General features: G+C 55.2%; 4 protein-coding genes across 4 annotated transcripts; 1 reads left to right on the top strand and 3 right to left on the bottom strand.

The window, feature by feature from the left end:
* Window positions 1–255: 255 nt before the first annotated feature.
* On the top strand, window positions 256–2,753 carry CDEST_00455 (Putative 6-phosphogluconate dehydrogenase-like domain superfamily, ketopantoate reductase). The gene has a single exon (XM_062916614.1). It carries the CDS (start codon window positions 362–364, stop codon window positions 1,790–1,792), a length of 1,431 nt encoding a protein of 476 aa, XP_062772665.1. The 5' UTR covers window positions 256–361; the 3' UTR covers window positions 1,793–2,753.
* Window positions 2,754–3,599: 846 nt separating this feature from the next.
* On the bottom strand, window positions 3,600–4,064 carry CDEST_00454 (uncharacterized protein; the record flags this gene model as incomplete). Its single annotated transcript, XM_062916613.1, has 2 exons — window positions 3,600–3,742; window positions 3,845–4,064. 2 exons carry the CDS (start codon window positions 4,062–4,064, stop codon window positions 3,600–3,602), a joined length of 363 nt encoding a protein of 120 aa, XP_062772664.1.
* A 2,634-nt stretch (window positions 4,065–6,698) lies between these two features.
* Window positions 6,699–9,541, bottom strand: CDEST_00453 (Putative SANT/Myb domain, Homeobox-like domain superfamily protein). Its single transcript, XM_062916612.1, has 3 exons — window positions 9,350–9,541; window positions 7,942–9,307; window positions 6,699–7,839 (listed from the first exon to the last, which is right to left on the bottom strand). The coding sequence occupies exons 1-3, from the start codon at window positions 9,370–9,372 to the stop codon at window positions 7,705–7,707; spliced, it is 1,524 nt and encodes a 507-aa protein (XP_062772663.1). The 5' UTR covers window positions 9,373–9,541; the 3' UTR covers window positions 6,699–7,704.
* Window positions 9,542–17,260: 7,719 nt separating this feature from the next.
* Window positions 17,261–25,132, bottom strand: CDEST_00452 (Putative ribonuclease H-like superfamily, PRO8NT domain, PROCN domain, PROCT domain, MPN). Its single transcript, XM_062916611.1, has 2 exons — window positions 20,228–25,132; window positions 17,261–20,176 (listed from the first exon to the last, which is right to left on the bottom strand). Exons 1-2 carry the CDS (start codon window positions 24,853–24,855, stop codon window positions 17,695–17,697), a joined length of 7,110 nt encoding a protein of 2,369 aa, XP_062772662.1. The 5' UTR covers window positions 24,856–25,132; the 3' UTR covers window positions 17,261–17,694.
* Window positions 25,133–25,168: the final 36 nt, after the last annotated feature.

The following is a 25,168-nucleotide window of genomic DNA, read 5'->3' as shown; positions in this document are numbered from 1 at the left end:
GAGGCAGTAGCGAACGGGTCGCGCTGTCAGGTGCCTTGAACAGGGATCTTAATTAGTGCGGTCCTCCAAGGTGTAGGTGGCTGAGAAGAGGAAAAGTTTTTCCTCCTAGGAGATGTGGCTACCTGGTTCTGCTTGGGCATAGGAAGAGACAGTTCAGCCACATCTGACTAATGCAACGGAAACAAGCAGGAAATGCGGGTATCGCAATCGGCGTATTCTGTATTCAACGCAATTCCAACATGCCTCCTGACTTCATCTGTCCTTATCACACTCGTCTAAAGAAACGCGTCACCAAACTGGATGGCACGTCTCAAGTCGTGAATCGAATTCCAACCAGAGAGAAGCCTTGTTGGTGTTCATTATGATTGGACGTAAATATCTTCCCCAAATCCTCATCAAAGCTCATCGGGTCGGGGCACGGTCATACTCTTCCGGTGACTCTCGATTCTCCAAGATGTCTCCCGCTTGGCTTCAAGCCATTCTCGGCCCCGCTACCAAACAAGATGCACCCAAGATGTATGCATGGACCCTGGACAATCTGGAAGATCGCACACCGTCCCCTAGCCCGCCGACCAGTCGTCCCGACCATCATGACAACTCACAACGGCGGGTCTACATTCTCGGGGTCGGAAACCTTGGTAGTCTTTTCGCTACCTCGCTTGCCTCCTTGCCAGAACCCCCGCCGGTGACCCTGGTTCTCCACCGGAAGGACCTCTTGCTGTCATGGAGGGAAAACCCGGGTATCGAAATCACCCGACGTGGCTCCGCCTACACACACCTTAACTTTGACGTTGAACTGTGGTCCGAAGAACCACCACGCATTGGCCAAGCAAGGGAAGTTACTGAAGGCCGAGGAATACACAACCTGATCGTAGCGACGAAGGCATCCCAGGCCCTGCCGGAGGTCGATCGAGTTCGTCGCTATCTCGATGAAAACTCTACGATAGCTTTCGCTCAAAACGGCATGTGTAAACTTTGGCCGCCGCATGGGAAAACATACACGGAGTATCGTTTCCGGGATGGATCACACCCCAACTGGCTGGCGTGTGTCACCACCCATGGCGTGACCTCTTTGGGCCGGTTCAAGAGTGTTCATGCATCAGAGGCAGATATCAAAATCGGCCCTGTCTACCTCAATAAGTCCGCTGGCAAGTCGTCTGTCCTATCAGACCTGCTTTCCCAGGCTCCGAATCTCAATGGACGGAGCGTTGCACAAGATGAACTTTGGGTTTTACAACTGGAGAAGCTCGTCGTCAACTCGGTCATCAATCCGCTGACAGCCATTCTCCGGTGCAAAAACGGCGAACTATTCAGCGAAACAGAAGGTAGTCTCGCTGAACTCATAGACGTCCTGTTGCTAGAGGCTAGCAACGTTCTTCGAGCTTTGATAAAAGACCAGAGCACCGACGCGATCCTACAACCAGCACCCAGGGAAGCTAAATCGACGACGAATGCAGACGGGGACCGCAACTTATTGGACCAACGACTTGGCTTATTGGATCGCTTCTCTCAATCCCGGCTCAAGGAGATGCTGTATGATATTGGGTACAAGGTCAGGGAAAACACCAGCTCAATGCTTCAAGATGTCAGGGCTGGCAAACAGACCGAGATCAACGAGTTCAACGGCTGGCTTGTCGAGACGGCGGGTTACCTCGACGACAACTTGGACACTACCCATCACCAAATCTTGGTCGATCTGGTGCGAAACAACTATCTCCTGGATAGAGAATCACTCGTGAACCATTTCCCCTGCCTGAGAGACTCCAAGCTTGCAGCTGCTCGAAGTCACTAGCGAACTACCAGCCCATAGATACTCGCACTATTCCCCTATCTGGACACCATTGGCACACTCCCTGGGCTGCTGTTACTCGCAACTCAGTCTCTTGGGAATCGAAGCCGATCTTACTGAAGACGCTCGTGGCCCAGGGAAACCTAAGGGGATCTGGTACAAGCATGCCCGTCCCCTACGAACGGACAGGTAGATCGCGAACCCGTCAGCAGCATGCTTCCGGAAGACGACCGCCGTTTTCTCTGCTGGGATTTTGCTATTGTTCCTCTTGCCAGCCCTGGTTTTCTCTATCAGAAGGATTCTATAATGTAGTCTGCACAGGGTCTCGCATGCGCCCTTATTCGAGCCGCCAGCCACGCTGTAAGACCTTCTGCTTGTCGTACTGTTCGACAAGTTGACGTGGCCGTATATCGCCCCCCAGTATTCTTGTCTGCAGATTCTTTTGGGAGCGGATTCAGTCTGGCACATCATGCTGTTTTACTCAAGAAGGCAGCCCTTATTTGTCACGTTCGCTTGCTTGCCGCCCCTTAAAAGACGTAAATATAGCCCTTAATGCCGGCGTAATATAATACTACATCGGCATTATGTATCGCGACAGGGTAATGAGGAACTTGTGGACGTGTCATGTCATGGGAGGACCCAATCCGAATGCATTTCCCAAGGGGACTCTCATACTCTGTGCACTTCAAGATTCTCACCCGCCGCTTACTCAATACCGACGACACGATCGAGGACGAATGCGAAAAGTTTCCGAGAAAGATACGCCCACGCCCTCCAACGGTTCAGGGCAAAACAAGTTTTCCATTCATGGTGAAGCCATGAGCACCTACGCGAGGTCCCTAGCATCGCCGAGGATGCGAGGATGACATCAACGCCCCTCACAGAAGTCTATACGTTATGGTTTTCGCATGTGTTATCAATAATTAGCCATTCATAACCAGCAATTCAACGGACTCCCAATCATGATCAAACGGGAGAGTTTGCTGCTATCTCAAAGAGATCTATATCGCATCGGGTCTCGTGCGTAACAAGGACGATATAATGTTGACCTGTCCAAACTTGAAGGGTCGGATCATCGGCAGCGGACCAGTGGCTCATCGATATCGTAGGATGTGATATGAAGCCGGCATGAAGCACGGATCATCTGGCCCAAAGCCACGCCATTCGCCTTATAGCAGCATGTTGTCGTTCCTTGCATCTGCCTTGGAACTTGCTTTTGCTGCTGACGTTGTTTGTCACAGCACGACTGGTTCATCACAGGGCACGATTCCCGAACCAGAAACGGACCCAGTAAATGCGCGGAAGAAGGTGAATACCAGCTGATGTGGGGGTTTTTATTTTATTGTTTTTACTTTTGCTGTGACGCTGCTCCTGTCGTCGCGAGCTATTCGCTTCCAGAGTCCCAAACACGAACATCAACTAGCAGCACCACGGGGTGGAGAGACCGGCGGAGCCGACGACTGTCAATCAACTACGCTCCATTTTCGAAATGATGGATCCAACTCATACCGACGCGTCAATTCTCCGATTGGCCGGCAGGGGTTGTTGGGAAAAAAGCTCCGGTGCATATTTGACGGAGAATTTTTCATGGCGATGCCTGTCTGACGGGCTCTTGTCAACCGATTGTGGAGACGACCGGCGACTTCAATCTCGATTGGGCTCCCGAGTATCGACGACAGCTGAAAGAAGGACGCAGGCAAAAACGGCCGCGACACGTTCAAAGGGAGACGGAGGGAGGGGGGGACCTGATTCTTTCCAAGCCCACATTATACATCTTTCCTTTTTTCTTGACCCTACGACATCCCCTGAATTAGTCGGGTTGCCAAGTCTCGGCCAGGGAGTCCTCTTGGGGGCCAGGCAGAAAAACTCTTTTGGTGTGGTTGCATTGCAGCATTGCAGCGTTGACCCGCATGCTTTCGTTGCCTTCCTCCCACCCGGGATGTTTTCCCCCACCTGAATGAGTACATACGCACAGTTCCTCGCGTTGGAAGAAATGATAACAACGGGAGGGAATAACCGTCTGTTCGCTGGCCAAAAGATATAGGTGGAGCTTACCGAGCCCGACGTGCTCGGGCATGGTCGTCGTCGGGTCATCGGCTGCGTCTGATGCAAGCTCTCCGAACCGGTGCACGGAGGATCCGGGCCTGAGAACGGCGACACCACCAGGGGTTCCTTGCCCATATCGTGCTGGCTCATCGTCTTGCTCTCCCGGCGGCGTTACCAACCCGAAGCATCTCATCTTGCGTCGGATTCTGGGTTCTCCTTCCAAAGTCATCGTTGTCTGGGAATCTCGGCCGCTTCAACCGCATCAGCCCCGGACGATGAGGCGCAACTTGACATTGCTGACGTTCCGACGATCACACACTGGCCGCCGCGTCTCCTAGCCGCCTTCGCCTTAGGAACTCGGACTGGCACCCCCCCTGCTTCGACATCAAGCATCCTCACTGTTCGAACCGGCAGTTGGCATACAACGACCCGTTATTACCAACTGCACATCAGGAGTTTCATCCGGCGCAACTCATGCGCTGCGCTTGCCGGTTCCTCAGCATGGAAGCTCGCGAACCACTGTCACCCGTCTGAAAAGGCCGCTTTGCGCCGTTGACAGGACCAGCACACGTACCATCGAGAGCCAGAGGATTGGTTAAGAATTGGCCCACGACGGCTCGTGGCTCCTACTGTTTTGGCCTGCTTGATCGGCGCCATGCGAACGAAGCCCGGTCGTCGTTTCGCGGTGTCACCTGTCGCGGGTAGGGAAGGCCTGGCTGTCATTCGAAGAACTACAACCCCATCACTGTGAATGACAGTGCACATTCGAGGCTCAGTGCCGTGCGTCAGAGCATGTGCTGTGTCTCATTGCACCAGCATTCAGGTTCGGAATGAGATCGCCAGTCGCTGTATACCTCTTCAGGCCCTGCCTTATTTGTCGAAGCCTCATCGCAAGGGCGGACGGAACCAGCAGAAGGGCAACGACCGCCGGCCACCTGTGCCTCTTTTTCAAGCACCAAACAGCGACGACAACCACCACCAGCCGGAAGCCGACGGCCGAATCAGTGCCTCGTGGGGCTGACCCAGCCTCCTGCTCGATTCCTCGTTGGTCTCGATCATTGAAAACTTGGTCCAGGTGCCCGTACCGACGCAGTCAATGCGGTATCACCTTGCATAAAGGGGCCATATGCGAGAGCCACTCGATCAAGGCTAATCCGTCACGTCACATCTCTTGTCACCACATATGCACGACTCACTACAGCTCGCCGCATGTGCATGCGCCGCCCACCTGGCCATCCATCTGTCCACAAAGAGAGAGAGAGAGAGAGAGAGAGAGGTCTCGAAGGCATTGACACACTGTGGGAACCTCGTGTGCGAGCTCCCAGGGAATTGACCGCTACTTTTCTAGGGGTTTGGTTTCCGGCGGGTGGCTGGGACCGGAAGGTGACGGGGTGGGGGGGGGGGTATATCAGAATCCCGCGCCTTATAACGACAGCCAGGGGACCGAGTGTTTCAATGGACACAAAAGCCGCTGTCAGACCGACCGCCTTAGGTGGACCCAGATCCAGACGAAATACATGGGCCGTGGTTAGTGCACCACCTGCCGGTGCTCATGACTGGAGCTATTGGGAGATCCAGATCATACGTCGGTCGTGGTAAGGCGGAAGACGTCAGCCAGGGCCGCGAGACCAGCCCCTTAGGGCAGTAAGCAGGGCAGGATCACGTCCAACGCGGCACATGCGGAGCAGGCAGCCACCCGGCGGACATTTCTCGCATGCTTGCCCCGGTCAGGTCGGTCGATATTCAGGGGCCAATTTACTCTTGTTTTTCGGTACGCCTGCGGTCCACCGAATGGGCGTGGAAAATCTGTGCCAGGGACGAGACGATGGATGGTATGGCAGGCCTGCTTCCCCTCCCCCTCCCCTCCCCTGCTTCCCCCACGCGCTTTCAGACCTTGCCTCTCTTCCCTATTGCCTTCATTACTCGCCAAGTGTCGGTACCGTCAAACTTGGAAGCCAGCGATGGCAAGGGAAGGGAGAGGGGGGGCACGAGGAAAACAATAACAAAGAGTCTGAGGTCGATAGAACCGCCCTTCAGCTCGCGTAAATATGGCATGAAACGGAACAGCACCCACAGACGACCTCGCCTATCCCGACTTTAGAAGCTTCTGAGCCGCGGTGTCCTGGTCAGAGATTTCCCCCAGACTCCAGGATCCCAGAGCAACAACGCAGTCTCCCAGCTGTTAGGCTCGATCCTCCCCCCCATCACCCTTGCGGCGCCAGGATAATATTAGGGACAGGGGATCCGGAGATCGTGCTGACACGCGCTGTCACACGAGAGACAGCAACGAATCGTGACGATGCAAACGAACGCGCGCCGCTCGCCCAGGCCGCCCGGGCAAGCCGCCGCGCCTCCCGAGTGGGAGCTCATGTTTCGGGAGGCCTTTTGGGGCTTTAGGAGGGAAGGGTCCCAACCCCTCGACCGGGAGGAGATACACACGGCATGTGCGGCCGGACAAAGGCGCGTGCGTACCAGTAGTATTGCAAGCCGTCCTTGCTGGCCGTTGCTCGGATCTAGACGCATGCCTCCCCCTGGATTCTCCTCAATCGTGTTGCCGGGCATGTGCATTAGACTTCATGCCGCCCACTCATTGACAGCGGGAGAGAGAGAGAGAGAGAGAGAGAGAGAGAGAGAGGAGACCCTGGAATAACTCGGGATAAGGCAACGATTGCGTGTCCTGCGCTCCGTACCAACGATAGTAGTGAAGACCGCTGATGCCCCTCTCCACCATTACTAGCCTGCTTGTAGTTGACTCCCCCCCCCTTCCCCAAGTTCGGTAGGACTGGTTTTCCACCGCCCAACTGTCGGAGTCTCACACGTTTTTCAAAAGCGTGCAAGAATGAGACGAATCAAATCTCAAATAGGAGCTACAATAGCGTAGAATACAGTGATATGTAGGGCTACATAATCGACAAGGAATTGAATAACAGTAAAAACATAAGGAGTGTCTGAGTAATGGAAAAAGTACAAGGGAAAACGGGAAGAAAGGATGACTACAAATACAAAATAAAGCCAGAACATCATTGTGGATGCTGTTCCGCGCGTTTTCCACCACCACTCCGTCGTCTTCCCAACCACCCTTTTCTACCTGCGAGACTCCGCACGGAGGCCCAACCGCCAGCTCCTACTCGAAGTGTCTTGCGATAGAGTCGATGCTCGTGGTATATGTCCAAAGTTCGAGGCGCGCAGTAGAGTCTGTATGTTTACAAAATGAGGACAGTCGTCAAGAAATGAAGTTGAGGTCGTGTAAAAGAGTGTCGAGGAAAAAAAGTGACAAATCGAAAGGCCGTATATTGCATGGTCCAGTGTATACGCGTGTATGTGTGTGTGTGTGTGTGTGTGCCCCCAAGTCTAGTGTTTGTATCATAAGTCGAGATAAAAGAAGTAGGTCGAGAAGAAGATGAAAATGGTGACCCGTAGTGTTCGGGGGTATCTCAGAATTAGGCGGTTGGGGAATCCAGCATGGAGAAAAAAGGACAATGCCAATGCCATTGGTAAGCTGCAGGCATGAGGTGAAAGCTGAGGTACGAAGATGTCAAATGGTAGTAGATGTTGGCCTTGGTTATCCAAGGTAGAGCTGGCGCAAGTCTTTGGACCCAGCGTGCTCTATTGACGGCGACCCAAGTTGTTACATGAAACGACGCAGAGGTTGTATATCGCAGATTTTTCTTCTCTACCAAATCGCTGAGCCGAAATTGGTATATGGTGTTCGTCGAAGTCGATCTGGATGCTCTGTATGGGCCGTGTCGTTCCATGCCGCACGATGGGAATCATCGCTAAAGGCAAGCTTCTCTTCATCACTGAAGCTGCTGCGTGTAAATGGTGTCTCCAGTCGGGGGCTCAGAAGTTCCCGATGGAGACATTGATTGCTATAAGGGAGCACCCATCAACTCTGATGCGCGTTCTCGGCAGGCCGCCGGAGTAAAGCCGGTGCCGACTTTGTTGGCCACGATGCGCCACTTCTCGTTCTCGTAGTCTTGCAAGGCGGTTCGAAGCTTCTGGTCCTAAAAGAAGTATTATGGTCAGCCTGTGCCCGCCATACCCAATCAAGCACAACCTCAGGCTGTACGTCGATGATCTACATCCAAAGGAGAGGGGACGCCTACCGTTTCGTCGGTCCATTGCGTGGTCTTGGCCTTGAGCTTCGTACAATAGCGCACTTGCAATGTTCCTGATGATCTGCCGGGGAAGAAATCCGCAATTTGCTTCCACGTCAGAGACTTGTTCTCCTTAAGGTCAATTAGAAGTTGGTCGTCTTCGGGAGTGAATTTGAGCTTCGGCCCTCTAGGTCTCGGAGCCGGAGTTGGCATGCCCGCTTGACCCACCACGCTCGGAGCCCCGCCTCTGTCCAAGCCATCACCATCACCGTCACGGCGCATCATTTTGGAAGGGGGGCCTGTGTCGGGCAAGCGGTGATGATGGTGTGTGGGAGCTTGTACCGCCTGCGCATAAGCGGTTCCCAGAGGCGTTTGCTGCATGCTCTCGAGGTCAGTCTGGTCCAGATCGATACCGGGGACCGAGAGGTCGAGCTCGTCTGGCCTCGATCGTTTGGGTGCCCCATGTGGCGTATGGGGTTGCGTGGGCGTTGCCATCGAAGGATACAGAGGCGCGACAACCGGACCCGAAGCGCCGTAGTGAGGCGGGCCCAAGTGCCGGGCGTGGCCCATGTGATGCCCCGTGTCCATTAGAACCTGGTGTGGGTGATGAGTGTGATGGGGATGCTGTTGGTGTTGGTGTTGGTGTTGATGTTGGTGTTGCTGCTGCTGTTGCTGCTGTTGCTGCTGCAAGGCGTGCTGATGCGGGTGATGGCTTGTAGGAGGCTCATGGAGAGCCGGCGTGTGAGCAGCGCCATGATGGAGTGTGCTCCTGTGATGGTGATGAGAAGGGGTCGTGTCATAACCATGCTGCTGCTGGCCTTGGTCGCTCGGATGCGACTCTTGTGCAGAATAGTCGACACTGTAGTCCCCTACTCGATAGTTGCCCGCCAGCGTGTCTCCGACACATGGGTTCCGCCAGAGCGAACCGCTCTGGACGGTCGCCGGGCTCTGAAGTGAAAGAATTGGTTGAGCGAAGGCCCTCTCGGGCGGCGTCGGAAGAGGAGAGGGTGGTTGATGCGACGTTGCGGGGTCGCGGTGATGGTAGTAGCCCCGTGAACTGCGATCTTGCAACAGCGCTATGGTGTCGTCGTGATGAGACCCCGCCTCCAGAGTCAGCGAACATTCGTTCCCGGGAGGTGTGGAAAGAATTGTCGCGGTGTTGCGGAAACTGATGGTAGCGGTGGTGTCTCGTGACGATGGTCGAAGCCTCGCACGAGTCTGTCGTAGTAATGGTTGCTGACGGTGACGATGATGGTTTGTGATGGACGAAAGAGAAAGCCAGAGTTGGTGTTGCTGTCTCGTGGGATTAGTCTCCCCGTCGGTGGAGAGCTGTCTGTTGGTGTGTGGTATGCACGGCCAGACAAGTGATAGTTCCCTTTGACTGGCGTAAGGTGGGAAAGTAGAGGATTAATAAGACGAAATAAAAACCGAAGTAACCATCCTACGTTTCCCCCTCAGATGGCTGATGCTGCTGCGCGTCGTTTAAACTCGGAGGATCTTCCCTTGATTTATTATAAACCCTGTTTGGCCCTGGATGAGTGATATAGTATTGAAGGGTGTTCAAAAGAGAGGAAGCACGAACGGGGGCAAGGGCTGCATTATATCGTCCGATGTGCCTTATTGAAAAGAGGAATAGAGCGCCGTGTGTGGACTCTGTCTGGGGTGTATGGGAAGTGGACGACGGAGGGCGAGGAAGAAGAGAACATGCACAGGGTGTGAGGCCAGAGAAAGAGGGTACACCACCGCTGCTTTTGTTGCCGAGTTGAAGCACATAAGCGACTCGCCCATGTGCGAGACGTAGACTGTTCCTGAGTAGGCAGCGGAGACTCTAGCTAACCTTGCCCAGCGATGACGGTAGCATAATTCGGGGATCTTATGCCATGGGTTTCGCTGCCGGATATAGAAGCAGGAGTGTCCCGACCGGCCTCGATGATGCAACGGGCGAGGGGTGAGCGTGACGGTAGTCGGCCCAGAATGATTGACAGACAGGGCACAGGACAATTTCAGAACTCCAAGAGCCCCCGGATGGATTCCAATCAACCCTGGAAAGGGAGGCTAGGCGACCCAGAGAAATACAGAGGGCTAGAAATCCGCATGGGCTAGAAATCCGCATGGGAGGAATCCAAAAGCCCTACATCCGCGTGAGGGATTGATGTCTGAAACGAGCCCTACCATGCACTTGCTGGTAGGGAAGGGCTTGACTACGGGATGAGTGAGAAAAAAGGCCGCCCGTGTTGCTCGGCCCCCTGCTTCACTGGAAAGGAAAAGAGAGTGAGAGAGAGGGTGAGTGAGAGAGTGAGAGAATGAGAAAGAAAGAAGGGGGAGCAGGGGGAGCAGCTCTTGGCTCAAGGCAGTTGATTTCTGTGTGTGAGTATGCCTGGGTGGGTGGGCGTGTGTGTGTGCGCGCGCGTGCGGAAGCTCCAGTCCCTGGTCTGGGACACCCCCCCCCGGGGCCGTTTTTGACGGGGGGTATGCTTTGGGAGAGAAAACACCAGCGAACAACGCAACTTGGACAGCTTTGCCCATTCTGGAGAACACAGTGGAGTCGGCCGGGGGGCAAGCAGCAGGTTTTGGGAAAGGAAAAATTGGCTGGTAGTACACTGGGAAGCCATGCCTTGGCCATAAAGGGGGTATATCTGATGCAGGGAGGGGTTATATCTGAACCACGAAAGAGAAATCGCCGCTCCGGTACGCGATAGGGCCAGCGAGAGGACCGTAAGGTTGCAACAGCCACTCGTCCTAGCGGGCAGATTGCCGAGGAGTGCGTACAAGGGACTGCCGGGCGAGGGAGACAGACGCCAGCCAAGGCCGACCGTTGTGAGGTCAATAGGAAGACCCTTTCTTCCCTTGCCCTGATCTTCGTCACCGCCAGTGGCAGTGACGGTCAGCTCCCACGTTCGAAGTCTCGGTTGAGGAGTTCCGGCAAAGTTACGGGAGGAGACCAGCGGTACCGGTAGGCCAGAGACCCTGGCAAGTTCAACATGAGGGTGTCCGCAGCAGCAGGGGGGGAATGCGCTCCAAACGCAAGAATAGCCATATCAGTCAGTCGGTCGTCGCCTTGACGTTGATACATTCGCATGTGGCAGGTCGCCGGACGGATAGTATTGCAAGACCACACAGAGTTATATGAGTATGTCCCCAAGGTGCATGCGATTGGAGATGACCGAAATGAGAAACAGTACGGTGCCATGGTTGAGGTTCTGGTTCGGCAGGGCGGCGGCTGATGAACCAGGCGGGCGGCGTGCGCGTGGACAACATGGGATGGATGAAGGGTTGAGCGGACGTGGACCCGACAAGACCGGTTAGCTTGTGGGGTAACCGCTTTTTTTTTTTCCCTTTCTTTTCGGTGGAAAGATTTCTGGGACTTGGGACGTACGTGTGCGACTCGACTCGTTGGCCAGGTCCGACGATGCAGGATGGTGCGGTCGTCGAAACCATGGGATGATAGCGGTTCACTCGAACCGACTATCCATCTGTTTGCGACGAGCGGGTGTGCGGCGCGCGCGCGCGCGCTCACCCACGTGCACATAGCCACATGAAGCTCAATGCCCTCTCATCTCTTCTCCAAGACTTGAAGGCATCCTCGGCGGCGCGCTCTCTCATACACCTACCTACCTACCTGGCCTAGGCCGGGATTCTTGCTGACAATACCCAACTAATCCGGGAACGTGTTGGGCGTCAGTAGACGCAAAGCGCCCCCTGGCTTTCGGCAATTGTAAGATTGTGCGACTCAATGCGCATCCCGGGCGTCTGGTGCTTGAAGGCAGGCAGGTAGGAACATGGGGATGACGAGGTAGGTCGGTTGGTGTCAGACAAGATTGGGCTCGTAGAGTGATGGTGTGTGCCTTGGTCTGGGGCGAGTATTTTGGCTCGTCAGGGTAGGGCCGAGCCAGGAAGAAAGCTGGGACGAAAAGCAGGAGGGAGGGCAAGACGCTGCGCTGCGCTGCGGCTGGCGAACAAGCTTGCCTCGTCAAGACATGGACTGGTTATGGGAGGGGTTGCAGGTGAAGCTTGAGCAGGGGGTCAGACGGGTATCGCATGAAGGAAACGCGTTTCACGCATACCTGGCAATTAAAAGATCAATTATGCGGCCCAGGGATCCCGGCCAATCTTTCTAGAAGGAGTGGGACTCCATTCTAGCGTCTGACCACCTTATTTCTTCGTCGTCGTCGTTGTTGTCGTCGTAGTGGTGGGCGTGGCCGGGGGTCCTTTTGAGAATTTGAAATCGAGCGAGGGGCTCGTACCTTTTTTTGAATTTTTGAGTGGTTCCCCACCGAGTCGTCAAACACGAATCGGATGGCTGGGCGTTGGACAACTCTGGCAACTTTGTGGACACGGGGACGACGATCAGACGTGTGGAAGAAATGGTGGGCTTGGAGGGATGGAGTCGGCGGCGGCGGCGGCGGCGGCGACGGTGGTGATGAGGGCCCGAGGTGGAGATTCCAATGGGCAGACGAGACGACACGAGACGGAGGCAGACAATACCCGAGAATGCTGGTACTGGACTGGTGGCCAAGAGAAGAGATTCTGCGATTGTCGTCGAGGAGGCACGGGGAAGACGATTGGGCAAGGAGAAAGAAAGAAATTGCAAATCTGCGATGCGATGCGATGCGATGCGATGCAATGAGCTGGTAAAGAGCAGAGTGCTGTGACACGGATAGAAAACTCCAATGCCGTGATGCACGCAGATGATGTAAATGGTGTAGGAGCTGCAGCTGGGCAAGATGGGAAATGCGATTGTTGTGGCCCCCAGGTCGACCCCAAGTCTCATACCGCTCAGTTTTGGTAAGGGAGTACCTCGAAGCGACTTTCAAAAAAGCGTCTTCCCCTTCCTCCCCCTCCCTCTTCTCCGTCCATCTGTCTCTCCCTGTTCCCGTCCGTCTGTCTTGCCGTCCCCGAAAATGGAAGGTACAATCCTCGTCCCGCACCACCTCCCTTGGATACCTAAAAGTAAGACATGTCAACGAGAGTTGGGTCAGACACGCAGTCCGTATTGCGGGCCGAGCCTCGTACGAGATGGAAGGGCGAGAGAAGCTGTACACGAAGTAACTACCTACTTAGGTAGTTACTTTTTTGACTACCTTACCTACGGATACAGATACCTACCTGCCTAGGTACTTGGGTACCTCTGTAGAACCTAGGTACCTAAGGCAAGTTTGGTAGGTAGGTAGGTAGGTAGGTACAACGCAGCCCTGGAGAAGGGGTAGGCGCGATGGTTTGACAGATGGGGCCTGGACGCCGTTTGGGGAAAGCGTGGGAAAAGCACTCGGATCATGGCCCACTCTGGCGGCACCCACCCACGTGCTTGGCACTCACTACTGGGACCTGCGTCCCTATCTCCATCTTCATCCTGCCTTGTCAAATGTATTTGGATTAGGCATTTCCCCTTCGTTCTTCTCTTCTACAGGTGTACCCGGCGTGAAGTACGTAATCGTGTTTGAACTATGGCTCTACCAGTCGGGTATGACTTCCTATCGCGAAACGAACAACCCGGAAAGATGACGGGCCTGCAGGAAATGGGGGCCGGAGGGATGTGGCCGGGATATGCACATAGAGAGAGACCAGGCCATCCACAGAGATGCGTCAGACAGTTGATTGACCAAGGAATATTTCAAGGCCCATCAGGCCGAGTCAAGTTGCCCCGTTGCCTTGTTCTCGTCCCAACCTCGCAGAGACGAAGAGATCCGACGGCCACGGAACAGACATGGGATGGACGGGATGGACAGGATGGGATTCTTTCTCTCCTACAGAGTACATTCTCCATCACGGAGCTCGGCTGCGTGAATCCTCACTCCCACTCCCGGCGGAGCACGATGCCGCAGTTGAGTCCCAAGACTCCGACACTCAGGCAGCATTGCGCGTCCTGCCAGTTTGATACTCTGTATCGTCGTCAGCATTGACATCGGCATCGGCACAGGCAACCTCGCTCTCGTTCTTGTTGCACCCCGCGTCGAGACAGATTGACTTCTTCCAAAACACCATCTCCACGCAAAAGTATAGGTACAGACAGATACTGCGACCTCAACCTCCCAAGACGCAACCACGCCAGCAGCAGCCTGCATCCGACCCCTTACAGCATGCCGGCCTGACTGACATTGCGCGTGCATCGCATGGCTCGCGTCTCGGTAGCTCGGCCCCGCGAAAGCAATGGCGAATTTGGCTCCCTTTGCGGCGGCTGGCATCTCTACCCACTGTCGGCCTTCCTCTTCTTCTTCTCGCATGGGTTGTTGCGCTCAGTTCCACTTCCCGAACCACGATCCCCCATGAAGATGCCGCCGCTTTGTGCCCTCGCCTTCGGGTTGCTTCGCGCGTTTACCGCATCCTTTTCACACTCTCTCTGACACGCCTCTGGGATCATCCTCCTTACCCCATCCTAGGTCCTCGAACATGCCGCAAACCTTTATTCCTCAATCCCAAGCCCAGACTGTCTGTCGGTCTACGATGTACGATGTATACCGGATGACAGCCGGCCCTACAGCAAGGCCTGCACAAACGTTGCTGTTCCAAACCAGGGAACCCGGCGACTTTATCTTGGTCTTACCTGAAGGCACCTGTACCTGACGGCACCTGAGGGACATGTCCCCTGGACTTGAGCCGAAAAAAAAGTATACCGCGCTTCAGATACGGAGTATCTATCATACGATCAAAAAGAGTTCGTCCATGGCACAGCGGTGCCCCTGCCCCGCCTAGCCAGCGAGGCTTCATGGGTCTGTATCGCTTATGACCCAAGCTTGATAGCGTTTCTCACGCTTGGAGGATTGGTCATCCGCTCGATAGTAGACACCTCATTCAGATTCAACAGCAGGAGTCGTCTACAACAACCCCCGCATGTCCTAATCATCGCGCAATTACAGATACTTTCATGTCCACGAGGAGGGAGCCCATCGGTCCCTTACTACAGGGCCGCCTGTATTTTGCACGCCCCGGATCTCCCAACGCTTCCGGGACGGTAGTCACTTCAGTCCTGCGGCCCCCCCTCTCCCCCACTCGCGTCGACGGCTCGCCTCTCTTGACGCCCCCGTGGTTTGGGAGACGTCCGCCGTTGTAAGGGTCCCCAAGCCTGTCACAGCTCACACTAAACTCGGTTGGTTTCTGTGCTAAACAAGAGGCCAACCTTGATTGCGTCGAAGACCTGGTCAATGTTTGCTTGCGTCTTCGGCGGTCCAGACATGCCAGCCTGCCCGTAACAGTCAAAGGTTAATCAGGCAAACGTGTCGCGAGTTGGCGTCGGCAGGTCGATTCCGAACGTCTCCTGAGATCCGCGACAGCACCCTCTACGAAGACGTTTGATTTACTTCGAGCCACCTTGCTTGCCTGCTTTTCGGCACCCGCGCCGGGGCGACTGAATCTCAAGGCAGCTTCCAGGCTTCCGAAATCGCCGACACGCCAACGAGCACAGCCAAGAGAACTGCCAGCGCCAACCCATCTCTTACGGAACTGCCGATACGTCTCTTGCGTCCTCAACCAAACGCAGAGCTTTGGAGACCAGAATCAAACCCCGAAACCAGAACCCATCTCCGAGCTACCTCCCTTCCACCGTGCCACCTCCCCCCCAGCCTCAATAGTTCGTCCCTACGTTGCTAAAGTGGAGAGACCTAAAAGTCGCCCGATCGAGTGCGGCCCCTCCCCCCTCGGCCGACGGGGGTTGATCCAAAGGTCATTTCGACGACTTCATGCGCCGCCATGTGGCTCATTCTGCGTCGTCTGCCGGCGTGCGGCACCGAGAAGCCTCGATCGTCGCTTTAGGCCCCCAAAGCAGCCACATCTCCACGACCGAAAATGTCCGCTCCTTGTCGCACTTTGCTTTTCCTGAACCCTTGTTCGTCCAACGAGGACGCCAGGACGCGCCCCCATTCCCGGTGCCCTGGGCCAAAAGAAACGCAATACGGCATCAATTCGCCATTGTCAGCCGCACCTTAAGCTCATGCTGACACCCCCCTCCATCATCCATCTCCCATCTTCCAGGATACTGCATCGCGATGACGTTTCGTTCCCAGGCTGCAATTTTCAGGACACAGACGAAAAGGCCCGAGAGAGGACGGAAACGCGGTCGTCCCCCATGCCAATAGTAGCCCTTCGTTGCCGCCATATCGGACATGGTCCTTTTTCTTTACCATGTCCGTCTGCACTGACGAATCCCCAGCTTCAATATTCACAGGGCAGCTAGCCCGCCCCAGATCAGCGGACGATGGTTCTATCGCACCAGCACCCATCATCTGGCACTGGCGGAGCAAAATTGGCCACCCAAGACAAAGGGGGGGGGGGGGGGGAAAGGGGAGGGGGTCCCTTTCTTAACCCGACCCTGGCGCATTAATGCATGAAATCTCCAAATTTGCCCGGACCATCTTACCCCGCTGAATCAGCGATTAGATTACCCTCCATCTTCAACGGCCTTCCCGCCGCCTTGCCTGTTGTAGTCAAAGTCGTCCGAAGAATGCGCATGAAGACGACAAGTTTCCCAGCGGTAAGGCCCGTCGACGGAGGACCGGCGCACGGCATAGTAGAAGGCCACCACCCAAAGAACGAACAGTGTGGGCCTGCGCAAGCCACGGAAAAGGCGTCAGATGCTCATTGTCACGCGCTCGCAGGTTCACCCCTTCCCTCCATGGACCTTGGCGTCCACAGGATGGGCCTTTAATGATGATGGTGATTCCTCACGGCAGCCCGCCAAAAACTGTACCTGCATGCCAATCCCGCCCGCATATGCACGCGAGGGAAGAGTAAGCCCTGGAACACCCCCCACCCTACCGGGTGGCGTGTTCTGCGTCTCCAAGATGAGCAGCTGCATGGAAGTCTCTGAACGCGTTGGCGGACGTTTCTATTCATGGACATACCACGCCGCCGCGCCAATTTTGACGCCATTCGCAAACCTTGGAACCGCATATGACGGAGGGCCCGTTGAGGCGCAGTTGCTCTTCTGCGTCGAGGGGACGCGAAGGCCAAGCCGGGTTGTCAGATATTTGCTGTCGTGCGTCTTGTCGTACCCTTTCCTTGGCCCCGGTTCCTGTCCCGAGTTCTCGGAGCGACTACGAGTGATGGCGAGGGAGCCAGCGGCGCTAGTAGCGACGAGAGGCAGATCGCAGTTATCAGAAAAACAGCCATGGACAGAACAGAGGAGCCGGATCAGCGCCGCCCCCTCCCCCCCTCCTCCACTCTCGACTCATCCATGTCGCCTTGCTACTCGCGTGGCGTGATTGTACTATTATTACCTACTCGCGACATTCATCGAGACGCGGCCATGGTTCACCTCGACAGCGCGATAAGTCATTCTTCGTCATTCTTCACTTTGGCGACAGGCCAGACGGATGCCACATGGGTCGGTCTGTATGGAGTGGGAAACTCCCCATTCCATTTTGCAAATACTCAGACAGGAAGAAGACATAGAATAAAAGAATAGTACAGTTGGGTCCAGAGTCCGGGCTTCCCAAAAACCTTTCAAACGCCGGTTGCCTAATCACACAGATCCCTCCGCGCGTCTCCCCTCTTCCACTCGTTAGATAAAACACTTCACTATGCAGAAATCGTGTCCCTCTCACTATCCGTCCCCCAACAAGTCCAAAGTACTGGTTGCACAATGTGTTAGGGTTTCTCGTTGATCGACACCCGTGTTTGCCTGTTTTGTTTTTTTTCTCGGCCGTCATGTCGGCCAGACCGACGACTTCACGCAGGCGAGGCCCTGGGAAGAGAAGAGAAAACTCTAATTCCCCGGAACCCAACCACCACCACCTGTGCGCGCCACGTGCAAGTAGATGGACGACGGCCTTAGGCGAAGTTGTCGGTGCGATCGACCCAGATGTCCTCAAGCTCGGCGAAACTGTGGAAGTGCACGGGGCGGTGCTGGTCGCTGTAGAAGGACAGCGGGGTGTCCAGCTTGACGTGGATGGGCTTCTTCTCCATGCCGGCAAAGGCCGAGCCCATGAAGCTGTAGTTCCACATGTTGTTCTCAGGCACAAGGAAGAAGCCGCGGAACCGAGGGCTGAGGAGCAGTTTGCGCTTCTCGCCCATGGACGTCGTGAATCCCTGCGGCTGGTCGCTCTGCGTGTCCTTGTTCTCTGCACCCCACTTGTAGCCCTGCGGCGTGAGGCCCCAGGCCGACAGGGACACGCTGCCGGGCGTGAAGGCCACGTTGACCGTCACTGTGTTGTGCTTGTCCCACGCCTGGTGCGCGTCGAGGAGGCGCGCGTGCTCCGTCACGTCGGCGGCTGACATGTACGGCAGCTCCGAGCCCGAGGCCGTGTGGATGACGCCGAGCGGCTCCATGCCCTCGAGGAACTCGTGCTGCGGGAGCTGGTGCGGCAGCTGCACGTTGCGCAGGCCGCCGATTTGCGGGATCATGACGATGCACTTGATCTCCTTGACCTGGTCGTTGTCCGGTGCCGAGGAGCCGTACAGGTATCCGGCGACCTGGACGCGGAGGTCTGAGATGGTGATGAAGCGCTTGAGGATGTTGTTGGGCATGACGTAGGTGACGTCGTCGAGATCCGTGTCGACGGACGACACGTAGATGTTGTTGGCCTTGGTGCGAAGGTTCGACGTGGCGATGGCGCGGGTGCGCCATTCCGTCTTGGAGGCGAACGTCTGCTGCTCGAACTGCGACGTCGTCGTGACGATGATCTCCTCCCCGTGCACGTTCTGTGTCTTGGTCGTAACCGCCGTCAACTGCTGCTGCTCTTGCTGTTGCTTCTCGATCTCGGCGGCCTGCTGGCGCTGCATGGACGGCGCGGAAATCTCCATACCAAGGATAATGTCGCGGACTTCGCTGGTCGTCAGACTTGACACATTGACATTGTTCTTCTTGCCATAGTCGTTGAGGATGAGATCGCGCAGTTGCGTTTCGACCTTGATCCAGTCCTCGTCCGAGAGCGTCGGCCAGATGTGATGGTCCTGAGTGATGACTGTCTTGTCTGGGCGGAGGATGAGCTTCGTCTTGTCCGGGTTGACGTGCAGGGCACGCAGGATGAGAACCAGACGCGAGAAGGCCGTGTATGACGAGATGCTCTTGAGCCATTCGTCATAAAGGTTGAAGAGAACCATCTGCGGCTCGGTAGCGCGGAGAATCATGTCTCCAAGCTTCTCGACCTTCATGGCGGCCTGGAAAGGCAGCTGCAGCTCAGAGGCTCGAATGGAGATGTTGGGGAAATCAAGCAGATGGACTTCTAGAGGATCCAAAAGACCCTTGCGGGTGACGATGAGCTGCTTCGGTTGTTCTTCCACAGGCAGAGAGCGGATGAGCGCTGCCACTTCCTCAGCCGTCTTCCACTTGGCCAACTGTCCAAGACGCTTCTGGCCGGCCCAGACGCTAGTGTGAATGATCTTCAAGAATAGCTGACCGGTCCTGGGGTTGAAGATGAAGATGGCACCGTTGATGGGCTTAGTTGTCAAGTTGCCTTCAAACGTCTTGTGGATGGTTACACGGTAGACGTTGGTGTCGTCAATGAACAGCTGCGTCTGGTTGCTGAAGAGCTCAGAGTAGTTCTGAGAGTTCAAGAACTCCTGGTTGCTCTCGGAAGCGTACAGCTGCAGACCCTTGCGAATACGCTCTCTCAAGACGTACAGCGCAGGGTTGGCCTTCATAATCTTGGCCATGGCCTGCTGAACGAGAACCTTCAGGCCAGGGAAGTACATGCCGTACGCCGAGTAGAGGTTGTAAGCCAGATCGATACCGATCATGAGACCAGTTGCCGAGGGGTAGATACTCGCGCTGTCGGTGGTGTAGTCGAGGTACTTTGCACGGGTGTATCTCTCAATGTCGTGAGAGTCGTAATCACCGTATCTCAATTGAACATCGATCCAGAACTTGTTGGTTGTGGTTGGCTCGATGACGTCCTTGGTGTCGAACAGTAGCGAAGGTCGGGTGACGTTCCACTTGTGGCTAGCGAAGAGCAGAATATCGGCGCAAGAACTGTTCATCTTGTATGACTTTCTGGGATGGATCGTCTCCTTCTGAACAGTCTCGATGCCGAGGGACTCAAGCTCCTGGTCAAAGACCTGGCACAAGTCCATGACCACGGATTCGTGAATCTTCTGCCACAAATGGGCACGGAAGATCTGGATGAGCGAGATCTTGAGCGTGGGAATCTTGCCGTGCAAGAAAATACCGGTAAGATCGAGCTGGACCTGGAAACCGACGTAGACGTTGGCTCTGTTGATGGTAGGAGACCACCAGAGGGTGAAGCGGCGGTTGGGGATTTGGTTCAAACCGGATCGTTGGGCGTTCGTCAACTTCTTGAACTTCATGGATTCTCTAAAAATCAACTGTTAGCATATATTTATCAGTGAAGAAGGGTCAACGCACTCGAAACCGGACGCCTTTTCCCAGAACAAGCCTTCCCAAGACGGGAATCCGGTTGCCTTGAACAGGGTGTGCTCGAGGATGGTTTCAACACCACCTAGAGCCTGAATCACATCAGTGCGGTACGCGTTGAGGTTCCACAACTTTCCGTCGTGTCGCTGGCTAGTCCACCAGAACGGGTTGTTCTTCATGAGCTGATAGATCTTGAATTCAGCCCGGGCGCGGAATCCCTTGTCGAAACTTAAGGTGCTTCTGTCCTTCTGGAAGAGGGTGTTGATACGGGGCAGACCGCGGTCCCAGCTGTCCTCAAGGTCCTCCAGGGTCAAGCGACGGTTCTGCTGGTTGGCTTCCATGCGCTTCTGTGAGTATTCCGTCCAGACGCGCTGAGAATCGATGAATTCCGCCTCCCATGGGATGATGTAACGGAAGATGTTGGGGATGAGTGTCTCTTCGTCGTGCGTCATACCCGCACGGTAGTGCGTGACGCCGGTGTCAGTCTGCTTGGACCACCGCTTGTCACTGGCGGGGATCAAGATGTGCGAGCCGGAAATCATGCCAAGGCCTCCCAGTTCCTTGGGGGTGTAGAAGACGGCCGGCGGGAAACGGGACGGCATCTTGGAGTTCAATCCGATCTTGACTCTTGTCTGAATCTTCGTCTCGCACTTGACAATCGTGTCCAGCAAACTGACGGTCGACACTGCCGCTTCACGGTAGTAGGTGAAGAGCGCAATCAAAGCCGTGTTCCACTTGTTGGCGATCTTGGTGAATGTGGTTGATCCGGACGACATAAGAATCTGACGAATGCGATTGTTGAACTTCTGAATGTCCTCCTCCGTCACTTGAAGGAACGCGTGAGCAGTCCTTTCCTTGGTAGTGTTATCAACCAAGGACCAGACGCTGTCCTTGACCGAGAAGTCGTCGTTTTGGTTCCTGCACTTGGGCAGAATGCGGACCTCAAAACCGCACATGGAGAAGAGCAGGTTGGGGTTGTCGCGGCTGTAGACGCTGGCAAAGCTGTCGTCCCATTCGATGGTTGTGATGGAACGGGGAAGTCTGTTCTTGAGATCCCAAAAGACTGCTCGGCCAAGGTTGACATCGTGTCTCATGAGACGCATACGAGAGTCACGCGGCCAGCACTTCTTGCTCTTGTATCCAATGACATTCTCAAAGTTGGGGTCGGGCTGTTCCGTCAAGAAACGCTGGATGAGATCTCGGGACTCGTCCGCAGTGAACCGCAAAAAGACCCAAATCTTGTCAATGTAACGAGTGTACAGACGAATGGGATGCCTGGTCTCGGTCTCCTTGTCTCGGAACTGGAGGAAGTCGTTGGGGCTTTGAGGGGGACCCGCGATCTCGCTGGCCCGTTGAGGGCCGAGAAGAAGCAGGTCGAGGACAAGGCCGTAGTACTGGAAGACGAACGCAGAGAATTGTAAGCCACGAATCATACCGTAGCTGTTGACGTGGTTCATGTCCTTGTATGTCAACTGCACGTTGTTCTTGGCCGTGATGTAATCTGCAAGGTTGTGGTCCATGATCAGCCGAAGAAGCGAGTTGAGCAGGGTCAACTCGATTTTCTCGTAGACCTTGGACAGTTCCGTCTCGATCATGACGTTACACTCTCCATTCTCAGTCTCCCAGACCTTGTCCAGGTTGTTGATACCCTGTGCCCACTTGTATGTGAGAAGTGGCGGGACCTCAGAATCGGAGGGCTTGATCCACGCGGGGAAGAGGTGACGCTGGTCGGCCTGGTACCACAGGTATTGATCGAGGTAAGCATCGCTAATCTTCTCGATGGGCTCAATGTCGTAAACAGGGTTGATGGTGCTGTAGTTGTCGTTCATGTCGATACCGACTTCCTTGAAGGCGCGCTGCGTGAGCAAGAAGCGCTTGATACGCTCCAACGTGGTACCGGGGCTATCGTAGGCTTGCTCGATCAAAGCCAGCTCTTCGCGCTGACTCTGGTTGAGGCGGCCCTTGACGGAGTATGCCTCTCGCAACCGTTCCAACGCAAGAATGAGAATCTTGGTGTCATGCTTGTAGGATACAGAGGGGAAAGGAATAGGGGAGAACTTGCGAGACTCCAGCCAGTGGACCGTGGTCGTGTAGATTGCGACAGCCTCCTCGGAAGAAACGTACGGGCCGTCCTTCATGTGGTTGTGCTGTCTCTCCTGCTCGGCCTTCAGCCAAAGTCGAGTCAGACGACCGACGTTCTTCTTCGCAACCGTCTTGTCAACAGTGGCACCGCGGCGGATACGCTCACGGTTGTAGTGCGCGACCGAGATCCACCAGTCAGCCTTGGCTTTGACGTAACGCAAAATGATGTTCTCGATCGGTGCGGGCAGACCGGGCACCTTCCAGGGGATGTTGCTCTTCCAGCACCTCCACGCCTCGGACAGGTGCTGGAGCACGGTGTTGACCTTGTTTTGTTTGATGCCCTCGGGCATCATGTCCATCAGGTCAGCCATGACGGACGCACGCAACTCGAGATCGAAATGAGACTCGACGCGCTGCTTCGTGACGGTCTTTGCAACGCCCTTGCTGTGACGACCCTCGAACTGACGGGACAGAAGGTTGCCGAGCCATCTCTCGAGGAGAGGGATGATACCTCTCATGAAAAAAAGCCAGACTCGCCACGCGGGAGCCCAGAAACCACAACCGGGACCCTTGCCGACCGGCGCTGAGTTGAAGCGGTAGTAGATCAAGTGCTTCAAATCCTTGCAAGAACGGATCTGGTGCATGAGCTTGTACTTGTAACGGTACATACCGGTAAGCTGGCCAACGTGGTTGAAGGCGTATAGAATACCGTCAGCGAGCTGGAAGGCGTCGATGTTGCCCAGACGGTACTGCACCTGAGCATCCACAATCAACTTCGTCAAACGCAGGATTTCGCGCATCAGATGGAACGCGTTTCCGAAACGAGACTTCTTTCGCTCCTTGGTGGTCAGAGTCTTGACGGGCTTCAGGTTGAAGTTGTAATCGAGATGAAGATAGGTGAGGTTCTTGCGGTGGATGAGGAGGTTCAACATGTTGAAACCTTGTCTGCAAACCTGAAGACCTGCTTCCACCCAGTCGATCTCAGTCTGCTGGAAGAACTTGGTCTGCTTGAGGTTGCGCATCAGATTCTGACTTTGTTGCGACTTGGGCTTCTTCTTGTGGAGCTCATTTAAGACGAAGTTCTTGAGCAGCTTTTGGTACGAGACGCGAACCTTGACAGGCGGCTTGTCGGAAGGAGGGTGCTCGAGATACCACTGCTTGATGAGGGGAACATCTTGAGCCCGCACCATGCGACCTGATCGCCGGTCGAACGGGAACGGAGCCCACCACAGCTCAATCGCCGACGCCGTGTCCTCGTTGGTCAGGTCCTCGTCCGCGAGGAACGGCTCGAAGTCGGCAGGAAGCTCGAACGCTTCATCCTCTGGCTCTTCGTTGTTGCCGGGGCCAAACAGCTCGTCCTCGTGGCTCACTGTAAGATTCTTTGGCGCCACTGCACGCGAAGAAATGGGATGGATTCTCCGATCGAAGTGGAAAGCGGGTAGATCGGGGTTGTCTGATCTTTCGAACACAACCTGGGGATGTGAGTGCCACGCCAGGTGAACGCTTCGCGGAAGAGAGTTGTAAAGATAGGGATAAGCCACGCGGAACTCGGTGCGGATGGGGTTGCGGAATATGATTCGGTCAATGGCGTTGAACTCGCCAAAATCCTCGTCATTCGGGTCGATGTCCTTGTACAGAGGCTCGAATCTGGGCCCACCGGGTAGCGCGACGTTCAGGGCCTTTCCAGTGAGGAAGCTCTTAAGGTCGAAGAGGTAGAAATAGTTCTTGTCCACGACATCGGAAATAAGAGGCCGACTCAATCTGAAGAGCGTGGCCATTTGCTGAAGATTGAGGTTCCATGATCGATAGCTATCGCCATTCACATGGGGGGTATCCAGGAGCGGCCTGTGGTCGTAGAACCAGTCGTACACAGCGGCATCCTCCTCCTCGTTGAGTTCCATCTGGATGGGTTCGAGGGGTTCGACGTCTTCTATATTCTCGGACCATGACAAGGGCGGCTCCTCGTCGTCAAATGGAGGGAATCGCATGCGCTTGAAGAGACGTCTGTCGGCCTTTTCCTTCCTCATGAAGGTCCACATCATCGCCCACTGCGCGAAGAAGACAGGCTCGATGACTCTCGGGATCTCATTGACCAACGTCAAGCAACCGTTGACATGATACAGCACCTTGACCTTTCGATCGGACTCCCAGGGCATGGGCATATTCTCGAGAAGCTTCATGACAGCATGGGGCATAAACTTCAACGCACCCAGGTAGCTGCGCTTATCGCTGGTGTATTTCTTTTGCGACACATCACCGATATCCTTGACAATCTTGCGCAGATGCTCCGGAGGCATGTCGGCCTTTTGCGTCTCGACAAAGCCACCCTTGCGTTTCTCGCCAAATCGGTTGCGCTGACTGCGAAGCCATTCCTTCTTCTTTTGGGCGAACTTGGCGATTTGGGGATCGGTAGGGGGGCGATAACCTGGCGGCGGGGGAGCTGGTGCAGCAGGCGGAGGAGGGAGGGAAGATGACGGAGGAGGAGGAGGCGGCGGCGGCGGGCCCCATCCGGGGGGAGGAGGTGGAGGGAACGACATCTCGACTCGATGATGGACTCGTTTCGCGGGCGTGGGAAAAGTCGTCAAGTCGAGGAGTCGCAGGCGCGACTTTCAAGACGCGAAAATCGTGATTGAAAGGCGCAGCGCAATTCTGGTCGGTATTCGATGTCGACCTGACGCTGCGTGCAGATGAGAAGAAAAAGAAACAGGGACGAAATGGTCGACTGGTCCCGCAAAAGTTCACAGCGATGACCAAAGTCGCGATAATGGTGTTGGTGGTATTAGGCGGTGTTTGATGAGTTCATCGACAACAAGCCTCGCCGCGCCATCGAAATTTTTGGGTATGCAGCTC

This window comes from Colletotrichum destructivum, chromosome 1 (genome assembly GCF_034447905.1).
Source record: "Colletotrichum destructivum chromosome 1, complete sequence".
NCBI lineage: Eukaryota > Fungi > Ascomycota > Sordariomycetes > Glomerellales > Glomerellaceae > Colletotrichum > Colletotrichum destructivum.
The sequence above is the reverse complement of the archived record's forward strand: the minus strand, read 5'-3'. Positions and strand labels throughout refer to the sequence as shown.

Coding starts and splice junctions, on each gene's coding strand:
- CDEST_00455 (XM_062916614.1), top strand. CDS start 362: ATGATTGGACGTAAATATCTTCCCCAAATCCTCATCAAAGCTCATCGG.
- CDEST_00453 (XM_062916612.1), bottom strand. CDS start 9,372: ATGGTTACTTCGGTTTTTATTTC. Junction 9,308..9,349: donor GTTACTTCGGTTTTTATTTC/GTCTTATTAATC, acceptor CGCCAGTCAAAG/GGAACTATCACTTGTCTGGC. Junction 7,840..7,941: donor CGCAATGGACCGACGAAACG/GTAGGCGTCCCC, acceptor TACTTCTTTTAG/GACCAGAAGCTTCGAACCGC.
- CDEST_00452 (XM_062916611.1), bottom strand. CDS start 24,855: ATGTCGTTCCCTCCACCTCCTCCCCCCGGATGGGGCCCGCCGCCGCCG. Junction 20,177..20,227: donor GAAAAGGCGTCCGGTTTCGA/GTGCGTTGACCC, acceptor GTTGATTTTTAG/AGAATCCATGAAGTTCAAGA.